We start from the raw sequence: 17,594 nt of genomic DNA, 5'->3' as shown, positions 1-17,594 counted from the left end.
GGGCCGGGGCACAGAACGGTGCTGGGTGGGGGTGCTGCCGGATGCATTTTCAGGAGGGGGGGGAAGATCTGGGGGTCGGGCGTCCTGTGCCAACCCACCCGTGCAGCCCGGTGGAGGTCACTGACCTTCTTACGGCAATGGGTGACGGTCACCCTGATAATGCTCTCTGAGCTGACTGACGCTGCCACTTCCTCCCAGGCCGCGCTGACTGCCCTGTGGCTGACCCTTGGTGGAACAGGGCATCCCGTCTTGGCTCTACCACATCCAACAGTCTGTCCAGGTTGGCATCCCCGAATCATGGGGCTGATCTCCTCAGTGGCATGGCTACGATCTGGGTGGGGTTGGCAGTGCAGGAGCAGTTTAAATGCTGCTCTCCCTTGTTAGCTGGGAGCTAGCGAGTGCGGTCCCGGTGAATCAGCAGGACCATCATTTGCAGCGTGAAGTCCGTGGGACCTTGTTCCGTGGCACAATTAACGTTTTATAACGTTGATACCCTCTCCGGTCAGAGCATCGGGAAGCTTGCGGCAGTTCCCGCTCACTACCACACTTAGAAACGTTTTGATTAAATCGTGCCCGTGTGTGAGAGAAATATGTGTGTGTGTGTCTGAATGTTTGTCTGAATGTGTGTGCCTGAATGTGTGTTTGTGTGTGTGAAATAAGAGTGTGAGTCTGAAGTGAAAGTATGTGTGTGAATAGAGAGTGTGTGTGTGAAGTGAATGTGTGCATATGTGAATAGAGAAGGTGGGCGCGATTCTCCGCTGCCCACGACGGGTCGGAGAATAGCAGGAGGGCCTTCCCGACATTTTTCTCGACCTCCCGCTATTCCCCCCCCCCCCCCCCCCCCCCCCACGGCCACCCCAGGACACGAATCGCTGCTCGCCGTTTTTTATGGCGAACAGCGATTCTCCCCTGGCCGATGGGCCGAGTTCGGGCAGCGGGTCCGATACCCACGCACTCTTTGTTCCTCCGCCGCCCCGCAGGATCAGTCCACGGGGCGGCTGAGAGGCATGACGGCCCGCGCATGCGCGGGTTTGACGCATATGCGTGATGACGTCATCCGCGCATGCGCAGGTTGGAGCCGTCCAACCCGCGCATGCGCGGCTGACGTCATCGTGCGCGTCAGCTGCTGTGACTCTTGGCGCGCGGGCTTAGCGACGGTCGCTAAGCCCGCGATGCCATTCTTCACGGGGCCGCGCTGCTAGCCCCGACCGGGGGTGAGAATTGGGTCCCGGGAGGGGGTGCGGAGGCTGCTGTGAAACATGGCCAGTTTCACGGCAGCCTTTACGACTCTCTGCATTTGCGGAGAATCGCGCCCGGTGTGTGTAAAGAGTGTGTGTGTGTATGAATTGAGAGTGGGGGTGTGATCAAATGGTCACGTTGTGCCTGAAAAGCAGCATGGTTTCACAGTGGGTAGTATTGCTGCCTCACAGCTCCAGGGACCCTGGTTCAATTCCAGTCTTGGGAGACTGTGTGGAGTTTGCACTTCCTCCCCGTGTCTGCACGGGTTTCCTGCAGGTCTCCGGTTTCCTCCCACAGTACAAAGATGTGCAGGTTAGGTAGACACTAAGGGTAATTTTCTATGGCCAATTCACCATGTACGACCAAGCCGGGAATCAAACCTAGGACCCTGGAGCTGTGAAGCAGGAACCGGGTCCCTGCCGCTGTGAAACAACAGTGCTAACCGGTGTGCTACCGTGCTGCCCCATGCTCAAAATGAGAGTGTGTGTATGTGTGTGAAATGAGAGTGTGTGTATGTGTGTGAAATGAGAGTGTGTGTATGTGTGTGAAATGAGAGTGTGTGTGAAATGAGAGTATGCGTGTGAAGTGAGTGCGTGTGTGTGTATGAAATGAGAATGTGTGTGTGTGTGAGGTGAGCGTGTGTATGAGAGAGAGAGAGACAGGTGCGTGTGTCCAATATTTAAATCCAGCATTCCTGTAACTCTCTTCCCATTTGAACCATAGGAACAGTTACACTCTCCACGTTAAAAGTGACAAAGGTGAGGCCTAAGTACGTTTTTTTAATAAAACTTTTAAATTATAGTAAATGTATATGCATAAGAATTATAAAAGACTTCTACAAATTAGGTTTTTGTATGCTTGCAGTCATTGCGCAAAGGCAAACATTTTTTGTGGTTTGGCTCTTCAACGCAATAAGAATGTTTCCCAGGGTTTCCTTCTGTTCTATTGGGAGGTCAAAAGGGTTCCGTGGCTGGAAATGTTTGGGAAACCCTGCATTGAACATTGCCCTGCCCCATAAACCTGTGGGAGTCAAATGTAATAATAATATTAATAATATTTATTGGTGTCACAAGTAGGCTTACATTAACACTGCAATGAAGTTACTGTGAATATCCCCCAGTCGCCACACTCCGGCGCCTGTTTGGTTATACTGAGGGAGAATTCAGAATGTCCAACAGCACGTCTTTCGTCTCGTGGGAGGAAAGCGGAGCATCCGGAGGAAACCCACGTATACACAGGGAGAACGTGCAGAGTCCACACAGACAAAGCCGGGAAGCGAACACAGGTACCTGCCGCTGTGAAGCAACAGTGCTAACCACTGTGCTACCGTGCCTCCCATGAATATTCTGCACGGACCAAGTAGGAATCCGGTAGGGGTCAACCGGGAAGTGTATGGTTTGTAAACAAAACTTCATTCTGCTTTTTACTCATTTTGTACTCCCCGTGTCCTTATTAAATCAAAGTCCTGAGGAAAGAAGAGAAGGAAATTTCAAAGGAGAAAAAAATCAGCAGCATGAACAAAGTGAGGTCTTTTACTGGGACAGTAGAAATCAAAACAGATTGAGGCAAAAACTGCTGTTGTCAATAATTCTATGATTGCTGAATGCAGTTGTATCAAGTTTCTCCCCTCTTTTTTTTAATGCAGGCATTAATCCATGGATTCTTTTAAATACTGGTAGTGAGGCTTTGACAGGAGCATGCTACAATATGAAATAGGAGCAAAAGTAGGCCATTCAGCTCTTCAACCCTGCTATATGTTCATTGTTACATGTTCAGTGTTACATGTTAAGTGCGGTACGCTCTGTGCTATGTGTTCAGTGTTACCTGTTTAATGCTACGTGCTAAGTTCAACATGTTAAGTGTCATGTGCTAAGTGAAACATGTTCAGGACTATATGATCCTACAAGTAACAAGAGCGACAAAAAATTTTGATCCGATAATTTCTAGTTCTTGGAGACAAATAAGCCACACAGAAAGACTGTATAGAAAGATATCTGGCAGGATTCTCTGGTCGCCGACGCCAAAATTGGGGGAGGCGCTGCTTTTGCGGTCTCCGCCCCCTCGAAAACGGTGAAGAGTACGCCGCACGCCATTGGGACGGTCTCAGGACGTCACCTGAGGCCCTCCCCCGATGCTCCATCCGCGATGGGCCGGGTTCCCGATGGCGTTGGTCACACATGCGACTTTTTTTTGTGAACCCACAATCCGGGTTCTGTATCCCTCTATTCCCATCCTATTCATTTATTTGTAAAGATGCCCCTTAAACGTCACTATCGACGACCTCCTGCGGCAGCGAGTTCCAGGCACCCAATACCCTCTGCGTAAAAAACATAACTCGTACATCTCCTCTAAGCCTTCCCCTCGCACCTTAAACCTCTGCCCCCCAGTAATTAACCCCTCTACCCTGGGAAAAAGTCTCTGACTATCCACTCTGACTATGCCGCTCATAATTTTGTAGACCTCTATCAGGTCGCCCCTCAACTCCTTTGTTCCAGTGAGAACAAACCAAGTTTATTCAACCTCTCCTCATAACTAATGCCATCCATACCAGGCAACATCCTGGTAAATGTCTTCTGCATCCTCTCTAAAGCCGCCACATCCTTCTGGTAGTGTGGCGACCAAAATTGAACACTATACCCCAAGTGTGGTCTAACTAAGGTTCTGTACAGCTGCAACATGACTTGCCAATTTTTATACTCAATGCTCCAGCCAATGAAGGCAAGCATGCCGTATGCCTACTTGACTACCTTCTCCACCTGTGTTGCCCCTTTCAGTGACCTGTGGACCTGTACACCAAGATCTCGCTGACTGTCAATATTCTTGAGGGTTCTACCATTCACTGTATATTCACTACCTGTATTAGACCTTCCAAAATGCATTACCTCACATTTGTCCGGATTAAACTCCATCTGCCATCTGACCGTCCAAGTCTCCAAATAATCTAAATCCTGCTGTTTCCTCTGACAGTTCTCATTGCCATCCACAATTCCACCAACCTTTGTTTCATCCGCAAACTTACTAATCAGACCAGTTACATTTTCCTCCAAATCATTTATATATACTACGAACAGCAAAGGTCCCAGCACTGATTCCTGTGGAACACCACTAGTCACAGCCCTCCAATCAGAAAAGCACCCTTCCATTGCTACTCTCTGCCTTTTATGACCTAGCCAGTTCTGTATCCATCTTGCCAGATCACCTCTGATCCCGTGTGACTTCACCTTTTGTACCAGTCTGCCATGAGGGACCTTGTCAATGGCCTTACTGAAGTCCATATAGACAACATCCACTGCCCTACCTGCATCAATCGTCTTTGTGATCTCCTCGAAAAGGAGACAATTTTATGAGACACGACCTCTCCTTCACAAAACCGTGCTGCCTCTCGCTAATACGACTACTTGCTTCCAAATGGGAGTAGATCCTGTCTCGAAGAATTCTCTCCAGTAATTTCCCTACCACTGAGGTAAGGCCCACCAGCCTGTAGTTCCCTGGATTATCATAGAACATAGAACAGTACAGCACAGAACAGGCCCTTCGGCCCTCAATGTTGTGCCGAGCCATGATCACCCTACTCAAACCCACGTATCCACCCTATACCCGTAACCCAACAACCCCCCCTTAACCTTACTTTTATTAGGACACTACGGGCAATTTAGCATGGCCAATCCACCTAACCCGCACATCTTTGGACTGTGGGAGGAAACCGGAGCACCCGGAGGAAACCCACGCACACAGGGGGAGGACGTGCAGACTCCACACAGACAGTGACCCAGCCGGGAATCGAACCTGGGACCCTGGAGCTGTGAAGCATTTATGCTAACCACCATGCTACCCTGCTGCCCCTTGCTATCCTTGCTTATCCTTGCTATCCTACTCAAACAAAGGAACAACATTGGCTATTTTCCAGTTCTCCGGGACATTACCTGAAGACAGTGAGGATCCAAAGATTTCTGTCAAGGTCTCAGGAATTTCCTCTCTTGCTTCCTTCTGTATTCTGGGATAGATCTCATCAGGCCCTGGGGACTTATCCACCTTAATATTTTTCAAGATGCCCAACACCTCGTCTTTTTGGATCACTATGTGACCCAGGCTATCTACACATCCTTCTCTAGACTCAACATCCACCAATTCCTTCTCTTTGTGGTGAATACTGATGCAAAGTATTCATTTAGTACCTCACCCATTTCCTCTGGCTCCACGCATAGATTCCCTCCCCTGTCCTTCAGTGGGCCAACCCCCTCCCTGGCTACCCTCTTGCTTTTTATGTACGTGTAAAAAGCCTTGGGTTTTTCCTGAACCTATTTTCCAATGACTTTTCGTGACCCCTTTTAGCCCACCTAACTCCTTGCTTAAGTTTCTACCTACTTTCTTGTATTCCACACAGTCTTCGTCTGTTCCCAGCTTTCTAGCCCTGACAAATGCCTCCCTTTTCTTTCTGACGAGGCCTACAATAACTCTCATTATCCAAGGTTCCCAAAATTTGTCATATTTATCCTTCTTCCTCACAGGAGCATGCCGGTCCTGAATTCCTTTCAACTGACATTTGAAAGCCTCCCACATGTCAAATGTTGATTTATCCTCGAACATCCTCCCCCAAACAATGTACTTCAGTTCTCACCTAATGTTGTTATAATTAGCCTTCCCCCAATATAGCACATTCACCCTAGGACCACTCTTATCCTTGTCCACCAGCACTTTAAAACTTACTGAATTGTGGTCACTGTTCCCGAAATGCTCCCCAACTGAAACTTCTACCACCTGGCCGGGCTCATTCTCCAATACCAGGTACAGTACAGCCCCTTCCCTAGTTGGACTATCTACATATTGTTTTAAGAAGCTTTCCTGGATGCTCCTTACAAACTCTGCCCCATCCAAGCCCCTAGCACTAAGTGTGTCCCAGTCATTATTGGGGAAATTAAAGTCTCCCATCACAACAACCCTGTTGCTTTTACTCCTTTTCAAAATCCGTCTACCTATCTGCTTCTCGCCCGCGGCTGTTGGGTGGCCTGTAGAAAATCCCCAACATTGTGACTGCACCCTTCTTATTCCTGATCTCTACCCATATAGCCTCACTGCCCTCTGAGGTGTCCTCCCGCAGTACAGCTGTGATATTCACCTTAACCAGTAGTGCAACTCCTCCACCCATTTTACACCCCCTTCTATCTCGCCTGAAACATCTAAATCCTGGAATGTTTAGCTGCCAATCCTGTCCTTCCCTCAACCAGGGGTACAGTATGTGGAGGCCAGGTCTGCGCGTCGCCAGCGCCATGTTGCAGGCCGCTGCCGTGTGCTTGGGTGGCCACGGACCCGACAATTCTCCGGCCGTATCTACAGGTAAAGCTGGAGGCTTTATTCTGCGTGCCTGCTAGCCCCCCACCAGACGGAGGATGGGTGCAGTTTTCGTGCCATTTGTTCAGACGTAAAACATCATTGTTCCCACGCCGGCGTCAGCACTTAAGTCTTCAAATCGGAGAATCCAGCCCATAATACACAGCACTAATTTGTCCTCTAGTGAATACACCAAGAAATACTGAACAGCAACTGCTCAACAGTTTTAGCTGAGGCTCGGGTGGCCTTTTGTTTTAGAATCAGTTCATTAATTATCACCAGCTAATGCCTGAATACACACAAAAGATCAAGCAAAAGAGAAAGAGTAAAGATTACACAAAGGTAAAATACACTTCCGTTCTCTTGTCTGTCAAGTCTCAGACTTGAGCATATAATTCAGGCCTGAGAGCCATACCGAGGGGGTGCTGCACAAAGAGCTGCCATTTGTTTAAGGGAACGTTATGCCAAATCTCCGGGTCATTTTCTCAAGTAAAATATCCTATTTCACAGAAGCGTAGGCTAGCTCTCCACAGCATTCAGACCAATACTTACCTCTCAACCAGCATTACTGAAACTTATTATCTGATCATTCTCTGCTGTTCTTGGGAGTTCACTGTGTGCAAATTGGCTGCAACATTTCCTACATTACAATAGTGACTGTACTTCAATAAAAAATAATTGGCGATAAAGTGCTTTAGGATATCTGGATGATATGTAAGAACAAATTGTTTTCTTTAAAATGCCTATTTTTGAGTGTGAAGAACAGAAGATAATCGAGTACAAATGATTCTCAAACTGTCCCATCAGAGAATATCCAGGTAGTTTGTGTGTTGTTTGTAGTTTGGGATGTCTTGATTTACTTACCATAGATTTATTCGCTCATTTTGCACTTTCATCTCTATGTACCAGTCGCTCAATTGTTGAAGCTCTTTGCAGACAGGAGATAACTTACAGTGAAGTGCTGATATTCCATTAACAACTACAAAACACCATAATTTACCAGCCATTGTGACTCAGTCGACCTTTCTTTCTAATGCCAGAAAGTGTCCTTGCCTTGCCTGAGATGCATCAAAAATGCAGTACAGCAATTGAAAATCACTGATTCACATTATTCTGTGATAAATGATGGGTCTGTTTCTGACCTTTCATCTCTGCTACAAAATCAACCCATCTGAGAAAATATATCTGTCCAGTGTTTTATATTGTGGTCTATTTGGTAAGTTTGAGATGGATTCACTGCAGCATATCTGTTTTCAACTTAGTCACTTTGAGTCATTTCCTGTGCACTCTACTCAATGAGGGGAAGTTTATAGGCAGCCTATCTGACTTATTGAGGTGACATCTGATGTATTATGTACTCTGGGATAACACAGGCTGCAACTGGATGCAGCTTTAACCAAAAGATACTCCAGACCTTGAAGTTAGTTCAATTTGATTTATTGAACAAGTAGCACAGTTAGCTCAGTTCTCTATGAGTTCGACTCTCTGCTAACCTAAGTGTGGTTACTCTGACTGAACCAGACTTGCTCTCAGCCACATGCTGGAGGTGTGATATTGTAAATACACCCTGACTCACTCTGTAGATGTTCATCAGTGGAAAGAGGGAGTGTGAGTGCCTCGTGCCTTTTATAGTGAGATACCACCCCTGAGTGTCCTGCCTGCACATTGGTCATGTCCTGTTCTCTGTGTTCATTAGCTTCCTGTCTGTATATCATTTTCTGCATGTCTGCATATCGTGACATCTTCCAATCTATTGGTTTTAAGCTTTCAAGCAAGCTGCTTCATTGGCAAACATTGTCACTGCGGTTCTCAATCTCATATTTTCAGAAGTACAGAGAGGGCTACATGTTATCTTGCTTTTCCATCATTTCATTGTGTCTCAAGGACCTTGAGTGAGGATAGAGTCAGTGTTATCCTGTTGCTGTGGGAATCTTCTGTTTTTATTATGAAGAGTTTATCACAAAGGGAAATCACATTTTATATTTGTTCCTTTCATAATTTAGATTTAGAACAGTACAGCACAGAACAGGCCCTTCGGCCCTCGATGTTGTGCCGAGCAATGATCACCCTACTCAAACTCACGTATCCACCCTATACCCGTAACCCAAAAACTCCCCCTTAACCTTACTTTTTAGGACACTACGGGCAATTTAGCGTGGCCAATCCACCTAACCCGCACATCTTTGGATGTGGGAGGAAACCGGAGCACCCGGAGGAAACCCACGCACACACGGGGAGGACGTGCAGACTCCGCACAGACAGTGACCCAGCCGGGAACCGAACCTGGGACCCTGGAGCTGTGAAGCATTGATGCTAACCACTATGCTACCGTGCTGCCGTAAGTGAGGTATTAGACTTCAAAAGAGTCCAGGGGCGGAATTCTCCGACCCAGAGCTCTTAATCTGTGCTTAAACAGTGGTCATGGAAGATTAAGTCCAGTCGCAGTATTTTCCCCTACCCGACGGGGCGGGGGGTCCCGGCGTAGCGGAGTGGCGCCAACCACTCTGGCGTCGGGCCTCCCCAAAGGTGCGGAATTCTCCGCACCTTTAGGGGCTAGGCCCGCGCTGGAGTGGCTCCCGTTCCGCCGACTGCCGCCAATGGCCTTTGGCGCCACGCCGGCCAGCCGAAAGGCTTTTGCTGGTGCGCGGGAGCGTCAGCGGCCGCTGTCGTCACCACCGGCGCCGGAGCGGTGGAGGGGGTCTCTTCCGCCTCCGCCATAGTGGAGGCTGTGGCGGCGGCGGAAGAAAAAGTGTGTCCCCACGGCACAGGCCCGCCCGCCGATCGGTGGGCCCCGATCGCGGGCCAGGCCACCGTGGGGGCACCCCCAGAGGTCCGATCGCCCCGCGCCTCCCCCAGGACCCCAGGGCCCTCTTGCGCCACCTGCTCCTGCCGGCACAGAGGTGGTTTAAACCATGTCGGTGGGAGAGGCCTGACAGCGGCGGGACTTTGGCCCATCACGGGCCGGAGAATCGCCGCGGGCGGCCCGCCAACCGGCGGGGCGCGATTCCCACTCCCGCCGATTCCCGGGTGGCGGAGAATTCCAGCCACGGCGGGGGCGGGATTTACGAAGGCCCTGGGCGATTCCCCGACCCTGCAGGGGTCGGAAAATTCCGCCCCAGGACTCTTTTGAAGTCTAATACCTCAGGATAAGCAGAAGAAACAGCACTCTCAGATTTGGCACAGCATGGATTCATGCAAAATGCATATCCCTCCATTGTCTCAACAATGCAACTCGTCCCCATGCAAAGTGGGGCACCATGCCACTTTGATGCTTCCCATAGCTTACACGGGTCAGTCAATGGCCTCGCTAAGTGACAATACCATTTGACAATGTCAATGACAGGGTTTGCAAACAACTTGTCTCGGTGACAACAAAACTCAATGGATGCTGGATGAATGTGAAATGGATTTATCAATCTTTCACTGCATTGCGATGATCTCGCATCCAAAACAAAGACCTTTACCGTCTCAAACTCACAACACAGGGTGTTTATTGGCCTAATACACCACCCTATTTGAAAAAGGACTTTGGACAAGACATATGGATGATACATGCAGGTGCGGGATTTTGTGAACAAGGTCTATCCTTTATGGTGAGGGCACGTTGTCAGTGATTGGGTCGGGAAGTGGCTCAACTCTGCAATTTCTGGGAGGATTTTGGAGGAGGATAGGATGTCTCTGGAGGGGTTAAGGCCAAGTGGGAAGAGGAACTGAGGAAGGCACTGGAGGAGGGACTGCGGTGTGAGGTGATGCGGAGGATGAATACCTCAATTTTGTGTGCGAGGCTGGGTTGATACAGGTAAAGGTAGTGCACAGTGCACCTAATAAAGCCGAGGATGAGTAGGTTGTTTGAGGGGGTGGGGGATATTTGTGAGTGGTGTGGAAGGGACCCAAGCCAATCATGCACACATATTCTGGTCCAGCCTGAAGTTGGAGAAGTTTTGGGGGTCATTCTTCAGCACCATGTTGCCAATTTTACATATGGACTTAGAGCCCAGTCCCCTGGGGGGCATATTAAGAGGGTTGGACTTGTCGAAGTTGCAGATGTGTGCGGGAGCAGGTGTTTTAACCATTGCCTCATTGATCGCTTGCAGGCGCATCCTGTTGGGGAGTAGGCCAGCTTCTCTACCCTGTGCCTCAGTGTGGCTGGGGGATCTAATGGAGTTTTTGTATTTAGAGAAGATTAAATTTGTTTCTGGGAGGACGAGTGAGGGGTTCCACAAGAGATTAGGTTTGTTTCTATTGTATTTTGGAGATCTGGTTGCTGCCAACTGCTTATGAGGAGGGGAGGGGGAAAGGTGGGGGGTGGGGGGGGGGGGTTGGTTTTGTGTTTGGTTTTATTTTGCAAATGTAATGTATTTTATATGTTTAATTGTTAAAATATATATTTTTTAATCATATGGATGAGATAGGCATGTTTTCTCTCCACTGTCAACATAATAAGAATTGGCTCTGCAGAGCCAGAAAGCTGTTAAACATATTGCAATCAAATAAGCAGCCACGGTAAAAACACAAATTGAGAGAAGGACTTTTTCCAACCTGTCCTGACTTCAGGTTCACCCAAGAACCAACTCCGAGCAATTAACCATAAGAATCTTTTACTTTTCAAGATCTTCACTCCAGTTAAAGCAAGAACTCATCTAAGAAACTACAGGCCAGCAATGTAACTGTGGTGTTTTTTCTGCATCTGTACGTAGGTCATTATTTAATGGCAGCATTGCACATAAGCGACAGGGTGACAAGGCCGTTAAATTGCGGGAGATGCCAAAAAGAAGAACCGCACCGGGTGCAATCTGTGTGCTACCTAACCGGCCCACTCGCTTCCTTTGGCGGAATCGAGCAGGAATTGAACCTGGGACCCTGGTGCTGTGAAGCCCCTCCCCAAACCTAGACCAGGCCATAAGCGGCCACCCCCCTGCTCCACAGTACCCCTCCCCCAATGGCGGCCCACCCTGACCAAGACTGGCCACGGCGAACCACTATGCTACCGTGCTGCCAAATGGGAACTTCACAAATCGCATATGGATCCGTGTGGGTAGACATGCCATGCAGACATGCCATGTAGCAAGTGGGAGTCATTGCCCAGCCTCCCGATCAGACTATTGTGCCTGAATACTGTGGGAGGCAACATGTAGGACACAGCGGCCAACATCTGAACACCCAGGGCTGGGCCCCGGAACCAGGAACATCTCTGCAATCAGAGGGTGGGCATGTTCACTGGGGAGGGGACCGGTGCCCAATCCAGGTAACGTCACGTATGGGTGTCTGGGGTACTGTGGCGCTATCACCACAGGTACAGAGTCTGGGGTGCAGTGATCAGGGCCGCCGCTGTGGCTGGGCATACGTGGGCAAGGCATATCGGATGACGGGGGGGTGGAGAGAGGTGGGGGACATGGAGGGCCTCGGGGTGGAAGGAAGACATGGTTGGTTGTCAGTCTCACCAATTCCTCACAGATATTGCACGGCATGGACGATATCTTGAACCCCGCAGAACTTATACTTGTGGTGCTGCTTTCAGGCCGGGTGGCCAGCCACCACACAAGGCAACGACTGCAGCATCGACAGAGGCCCGAGGCAGTGGTCCTTATGCAGGGCCCCGTTCCACACCCTGTGGACTCAGTCGTCCATCGGGCCAGGAGGGACCCAGAAGGGGAGGCCCGCAAGGTGTACAGATGCCACTGGTCTTTCAAACAGATTACAGACAGCCTGTGGAAGTAGCTGAGTCAGAAACATTAGGGACTTTCAAGCGGCTATTGGATAGGTACACGGATTACGGTAGAATGATGGGGTGTAGATTAATTTGTTCTTAATCTAGGACAAACGTTCGGCACAACATCGTGGGTCGAAGGGCCTGTTCTGTGCTGTATTTTTCTATGTTCTATGTGCCGCAGGAGGCTCCACCTCAACAAAGGGATGGTGCAGCACCTGTGCCATGTCCTCGCGGACTTGGCACCATGTGGAGGAGGAAGATTCCTGCTCCCGGTGGCCATCAAGGTGGCTGCGTCCCTGAACCTCTCTGCCCCAGGATCATTCCAGGGCTCGAGCGAGGACTTGTTTGGCATCCGAGAAGTCATGTTTGCCTGGGTAGAAAACTATATAAACTTTGACATGGACCAGGCCCAACAAGATGCCCGGATAGCAGTATCCTCCGCCATCGCCAGGATGCCCCAGGTCCAGGGGCTGATAACTCACCGGACCATCTGGGAGCTCCCTACATCAACAGGAAGGGGTTCCACTTGCTGACCATTCAGCTGGTGTGTGCGCTCACCACCTGCAGATCATGCATGTGTGTGCATGCTTCCCAGGGAGTGTGCACGACAGCTACATCCTGGGGCAGTCCGACATCCCCAGCCTCCTCGAGGACCACCTAGGATGGCCGGTTGGCTCTTGAGGGATAAAGGGAACCCACTGAGGACCTGGCTAAGGACGCAAGTATGGAGGCCGGTGACTGATGGGGAGACCTGATACAATGAGGCCCATGCAGCCACCTGGGCTGTCATTAAGTGCATTGGACTCCTCAACATGCGCTCCCAATGCCTCGACTACTTTGTGGTGCACTTCAATACACCCGTAGAGTTTCACCCGCATTGTGTGGAGGTCTGCTGTGTTCTCCACAACCTGGCACAGCAGCAATGGGACATGTTGGAAGTGGAGGAGGAGAAATATGTAGCCAACTCCGAGGAGGGGGTACAAGGATGAGGAGGCGTCGGACCTGGAGGGGCTGGAGGACGAGCCCGGAGAGGACCCAAAGGTCCAGTCAGAGAATGGAGAACAGGCGGCAGTGGCAAGGGTCTGGCAGGCCTTGCCGGCCAAGGATGCCCTGTTCCTCGCCCGCTTCACATAGGACGTAGCTTCGCCGATCATTGCCCTCTCCCCAACCCCCCCTTCCCACCCGCTTCTCCCCCATCCCTCTGTCGCCCCCCTCCTCCCTTTACCATCCTGTGTGGTGCTCCACACAATTCTAGATGCACAACAGGAGACAGGAACGACCAGACAATACCTGGTATTGTCACTGGACTAGTAAACTAGAGACCCAAAGTAATGCTCTGGGACCCAGGTTCGAATCCCACCACTGCAGATGGTGAAATTAGAATTCAATAAAAAATCTGGACTTAAAAGTCTAATGATGACCATGAAACCATTGTCGCTTGTCATAAAAACCCACCTGGTTCACTAATGTTCTTTAGGGAGGGAAATCTGCTGTCCTTACCTGGTCTGGCCTAGACCTGGTGAATCCAGACCCGCAGCAATGGCAATTAGGGATGGGCAAAAATGCTGGCCTAGCCAACGAAGCCCATGTCTCATGAACAAACTAAATTAAAAAGAATATGCCCCAGAAGGCTGTCCGCTACTTTCACCAAACGAGGTATGTGCCTCTGCAGTGGCAGAGGATGGAGATGATAGCTGTGCCGCAACTATTATGGTGGAATCCTCGGAGCCAAAAGGTCAGCGGCTGGTGCTGTTTCGATTTTGGCCTCTTCCGTGATTTAACAGTCTCGTCACTCTCTCACTTAAGCACAACGCGGCCATTAAATCTGATGACCAAGTTGTCAGTTAAGTAGCCTGATTGATATTGAGCTTCTTGCATGTAGTTGCAGCATTACCCATCCAAGTGTGTGCTGAGTTTTCCATCACACTCCTGACTTGTACCTTGTGGATAGTTAAAGAAGCTTTCTGGTGACCGGGGGGAGCTTGCTATCAGATGAGTTCCTATCCCACATATTGCAGTTGCATTAAAGTGTTGGGCTGTCACTTTAACGTAACTGACAATCTCAGACTGGCCATCAGATAGCACACTCCAGAGACTTGACTATCAGCGAGAGAAACTGAAGTGAGATCTGTGAGCTCTATTTATTTTCTGTACGAGCCAGTGAAGAAAATAAATTTAAAATGTAGGTGTAAATAACGAACAAGGAAAAATCCACACAGGTGATATAGATTTTACTCCTATTTTAACACTGCCCAAAGGTATTTACTCCAATGATATTATAATTTAGCAAACTTGCCAAAGGGCATTGGAATTTATACAGTACTTATTCCTCTGTGTCTGTCACAGCACATTTTAAAACTTAGACTGATAGATATTCCTCCTTTGTTCTGGTTCAGATTGAGATCTCATTTATTATCCTGTTAAACTACAGGTCACATCTGCGTACAATGCATGTTGAACATATTACATTACCATGGCAATAACAGCTCCCAACACCAGCACAATTACTTCCATAGTGCTCGCCATCTTTGATTCTTCTTGGGCTGAATTATCCTGTGTGCGTGGAGGTGGTTTATTTTGCAAGGACTATACAGACTTATGGCAAAACTACCTTCAGAATCCTCCACACCTGTCAGATACCACATCAAAATGTGCTTCCAATAATTGGTTAAGTCATTTGCCCTCAGCAGAATTTTGACCTTTGACCTCTTACTGGTTACTACCTCCGAAGAGAATAGGAACGGAGTGCAGCCATTTGATCAGAGCAGAGGTCTACCATTTCCCACTCGCTTAAAGAAGTTGAATAGCAAAGCTAAATTGTGTACCGACTGTAAAATGCACCTTTCAGCATTAAGATAGAATTATAAAACAGTACAGAACAGAAAGAGACCATTTGGCCCATCTAGTTGGGTTGGCTCTTTTGAAAAGCAATTAATTCAGTCACACAGGACAGTTTTTCCCCCATATCCCTAACAATCATTTCTCCTCCAAGTATTCATCTTTAATTATTACAATTGAATCAATATCCATGCAGTGCATTCAAAATCCTCATACTTTGTTGTGTGGGGAAGCTTTTCTTAATGTTGCCTCAGGTTCTTTTGCCTATCACTTTAAATAACCTTTCTCCATTAGAAACAGTTTCTCTTAGGAAATTCTGTTTTTGTCAGCTTCACATAATAATGGAGTTAATTATGTGTGATGAAATTGTATTCAAAGAAACGTTTTTGAAGATGATAATGCTAGAACAACAATAATTGGCGCACTTCGGAGGAAAAGAGAGAAGACAGGGAAAAGGGGGAGTGAAGGGGAAGAGAGGAAAGAGGAGATGAGAGAACAGGGGAGGGAGGGAAGCGGATAGGAGAAGAAATGATAAGAAAATGGAAAATAATTTAAAACAAAATGGCTTTCTGTTTAATGCTGAAAGGTAGAGGCACTTACATCTACTTCTGAGATTAAGGGTTGATTAGGTGGGATATGACATTCGCAGAATGTCTGTGGTGATAAATCATGAGGGTATAGCCAATGTTTAAACATCCTTTGGACAATTACTGAGGGAGTGCGGTACTGTTGGATGCACTGCCCTGAAGATGAGATTTTAGACTGTGACCATCTGCTATCTCAGGTACATGCAAAAGGTCCCATGGTACTGTTTGAAGAAAAGAAGGGGAGTTTTAGCCAATATTGGTCCTTCAACAAATGCCTAAAAAAGATGACTTAATCCTTTGTCATGAAATGCACCATAAAAAGCTCGAGTAGGACCTTTTATGACCACAGGTTACCCCAAAGCTCTTTACAGCCAAGAGAAACTCAGCCAAGAGAAACTCAGACAGCAATGTGATGATGACCAGGTAATCTTTCTTTAATGATGCTGGTTGAAGGATAAATATTGGCCTGAACACCAAGGATAACTCCCCTGCTCTTCGTTGAATCAGGGCCATGGGATATTTCATACCCTAATAAGAGGGCAGGCAGGGCCTCAGTTTAATATCTCACCTGAAGGATGGCATCTCCAACAGTGCAGCACTCACTCAGCACTGGGAACATCCCCAGAAAGGATGTGACCATCTCACCTATTGGGAAACTCACTCTTAACCTCTGAAAACTGAGGCAGAGTTTAAATTTTCCATCCCACCTGGTTTGAACCGGCATTGCAAATCAACCATTGTAGAAAAGGCCTCACTTTTCATTTCCATTGGTTTCGCTCTTTGATAAACATGAATTGGTTAAAATAAAAGTGCATTATCACAAAAAAAAAGTAATTACATGTTTGACCATGTCATTTGTCTGATTCATTAAGCCCTTCAAGTTTGAATGTGTGTGCATAGGCTGTTAATTAGTGCACCAGACAACATAAAACAGGCTTCATACTCCCTGCCCATGCTGATAAAACCCATTAATCTAAGGGACACTATGTATGTCAGCACTTTTTAAAATCTGGTCTTGGTATTCACTCAGACAGTACCAACCTGTGCTAGTCATGAAAGGCTCGCCCAGAGATACGCACACCAACATGTCTCGCTCTATTCTTTCCCACGAGGTGATCTGCTCTCCATCAGGGCTGAATAGGATCTTAGCTGTGCATCGTAGCTTAAGTCGAGCTGTGCAGTTTTCCAGCAGCTAAAGCATGGAAAAAGAACAATTTTTATAACACGCAAACGTCGAGAAATATTTCAGATGTGATAAACAAAAAAACAGGGGGCAGCTGCCTCTGTTTTATTTTCCATGTCTTTATATTTCTTCATGTGAAATTTCGACAGGAAAATAGTCAAGAAGAAAAAGCCCTGAGGTCTCCCTGGTGCCATGGCCTACAATTATCCCTCAATCAACATCACAGAAAACAAACTATCTGGTTAGTATCACATTACTGTTTGTGGGAGCTTGCTGTGCAGAAGTTAGCCCCCATATTTCCAAGATTAAAATCATGGCTACACTTCAAAGAGTATTCCATTGGCTGTAAAGTACTTTGGGACATCCTATGGTCTTGAAAGGTGCTATATAAATGTAATTTTTCACCCTGCAGGTTCAGATCATCTGTTTTAGGTGTTGTTTGAAGTAGCGCAGAACTCCCTTGCTCTTCTTCAAGCAGTGCTGAGGGATTTCTTTGCATCTTCCTGAAAAGACAGCTGGGGTCCTCTCATCTGAAGGGCGCCTCCTGCAGCTGCAGTGCAGCACGCTCTCAGTACTGCATTGGATTGCCAACCTAAATTCTATGCTCAGATCTCTGGGGTGGAACTTGAACCCATGACCTAGTCTCTGAGGCAAATGTGTTAGCCGCTGAGCTCCAGCTGATACAGAGAGTGACCCAGAGTAGATCCAA

At 48.0% G+C, this 17,594-nt stretch overlaps 1 protein-coding gene across 1 annotated transcript in view; it reads right to left on the bottom strand.

Moving 5' to 3' along the window:
- Positions 1 to 17,594, bottom strand: part of LOC119971775 (doublecortin domain-containing protein 1-like) — a 695,221-nt gene that overhangs the window by 20,606 nt on the left and 657,021 nt on the right. Inside the window, exon 37 of the mRNA XM_038807879.1 lies at positions 16,744 to 16,894. Coding sequence (XP_038663807.1) covers positions 16,744 to 16,894 — 151 coding nt within the window. The remainder of the gene's footprint in view (positions 1 to 16,743; positions 16,895 to 17,594) is intronic.

The sequence above is a fragment of the Scyliorhinus canicula genome, chromosome 9, assembly GCF_902713615.1.
Source record: "Scyliorhinus canicula chromosome 9, sScyCan1.1, whole genome shotgun sequence".
NCBI lineage: Eukaryota > Metazoa > Chordata > Chondrichthyes > Carcharhiniformes > Scyliorhinidae > Scyliorhinus > Scyliorhinus canicula.
The sequence above is the reverse complement of the archived record's forward strand: the minus strand, read 5'-3'. Positions and strand labels throughout refer to the sequence as shown.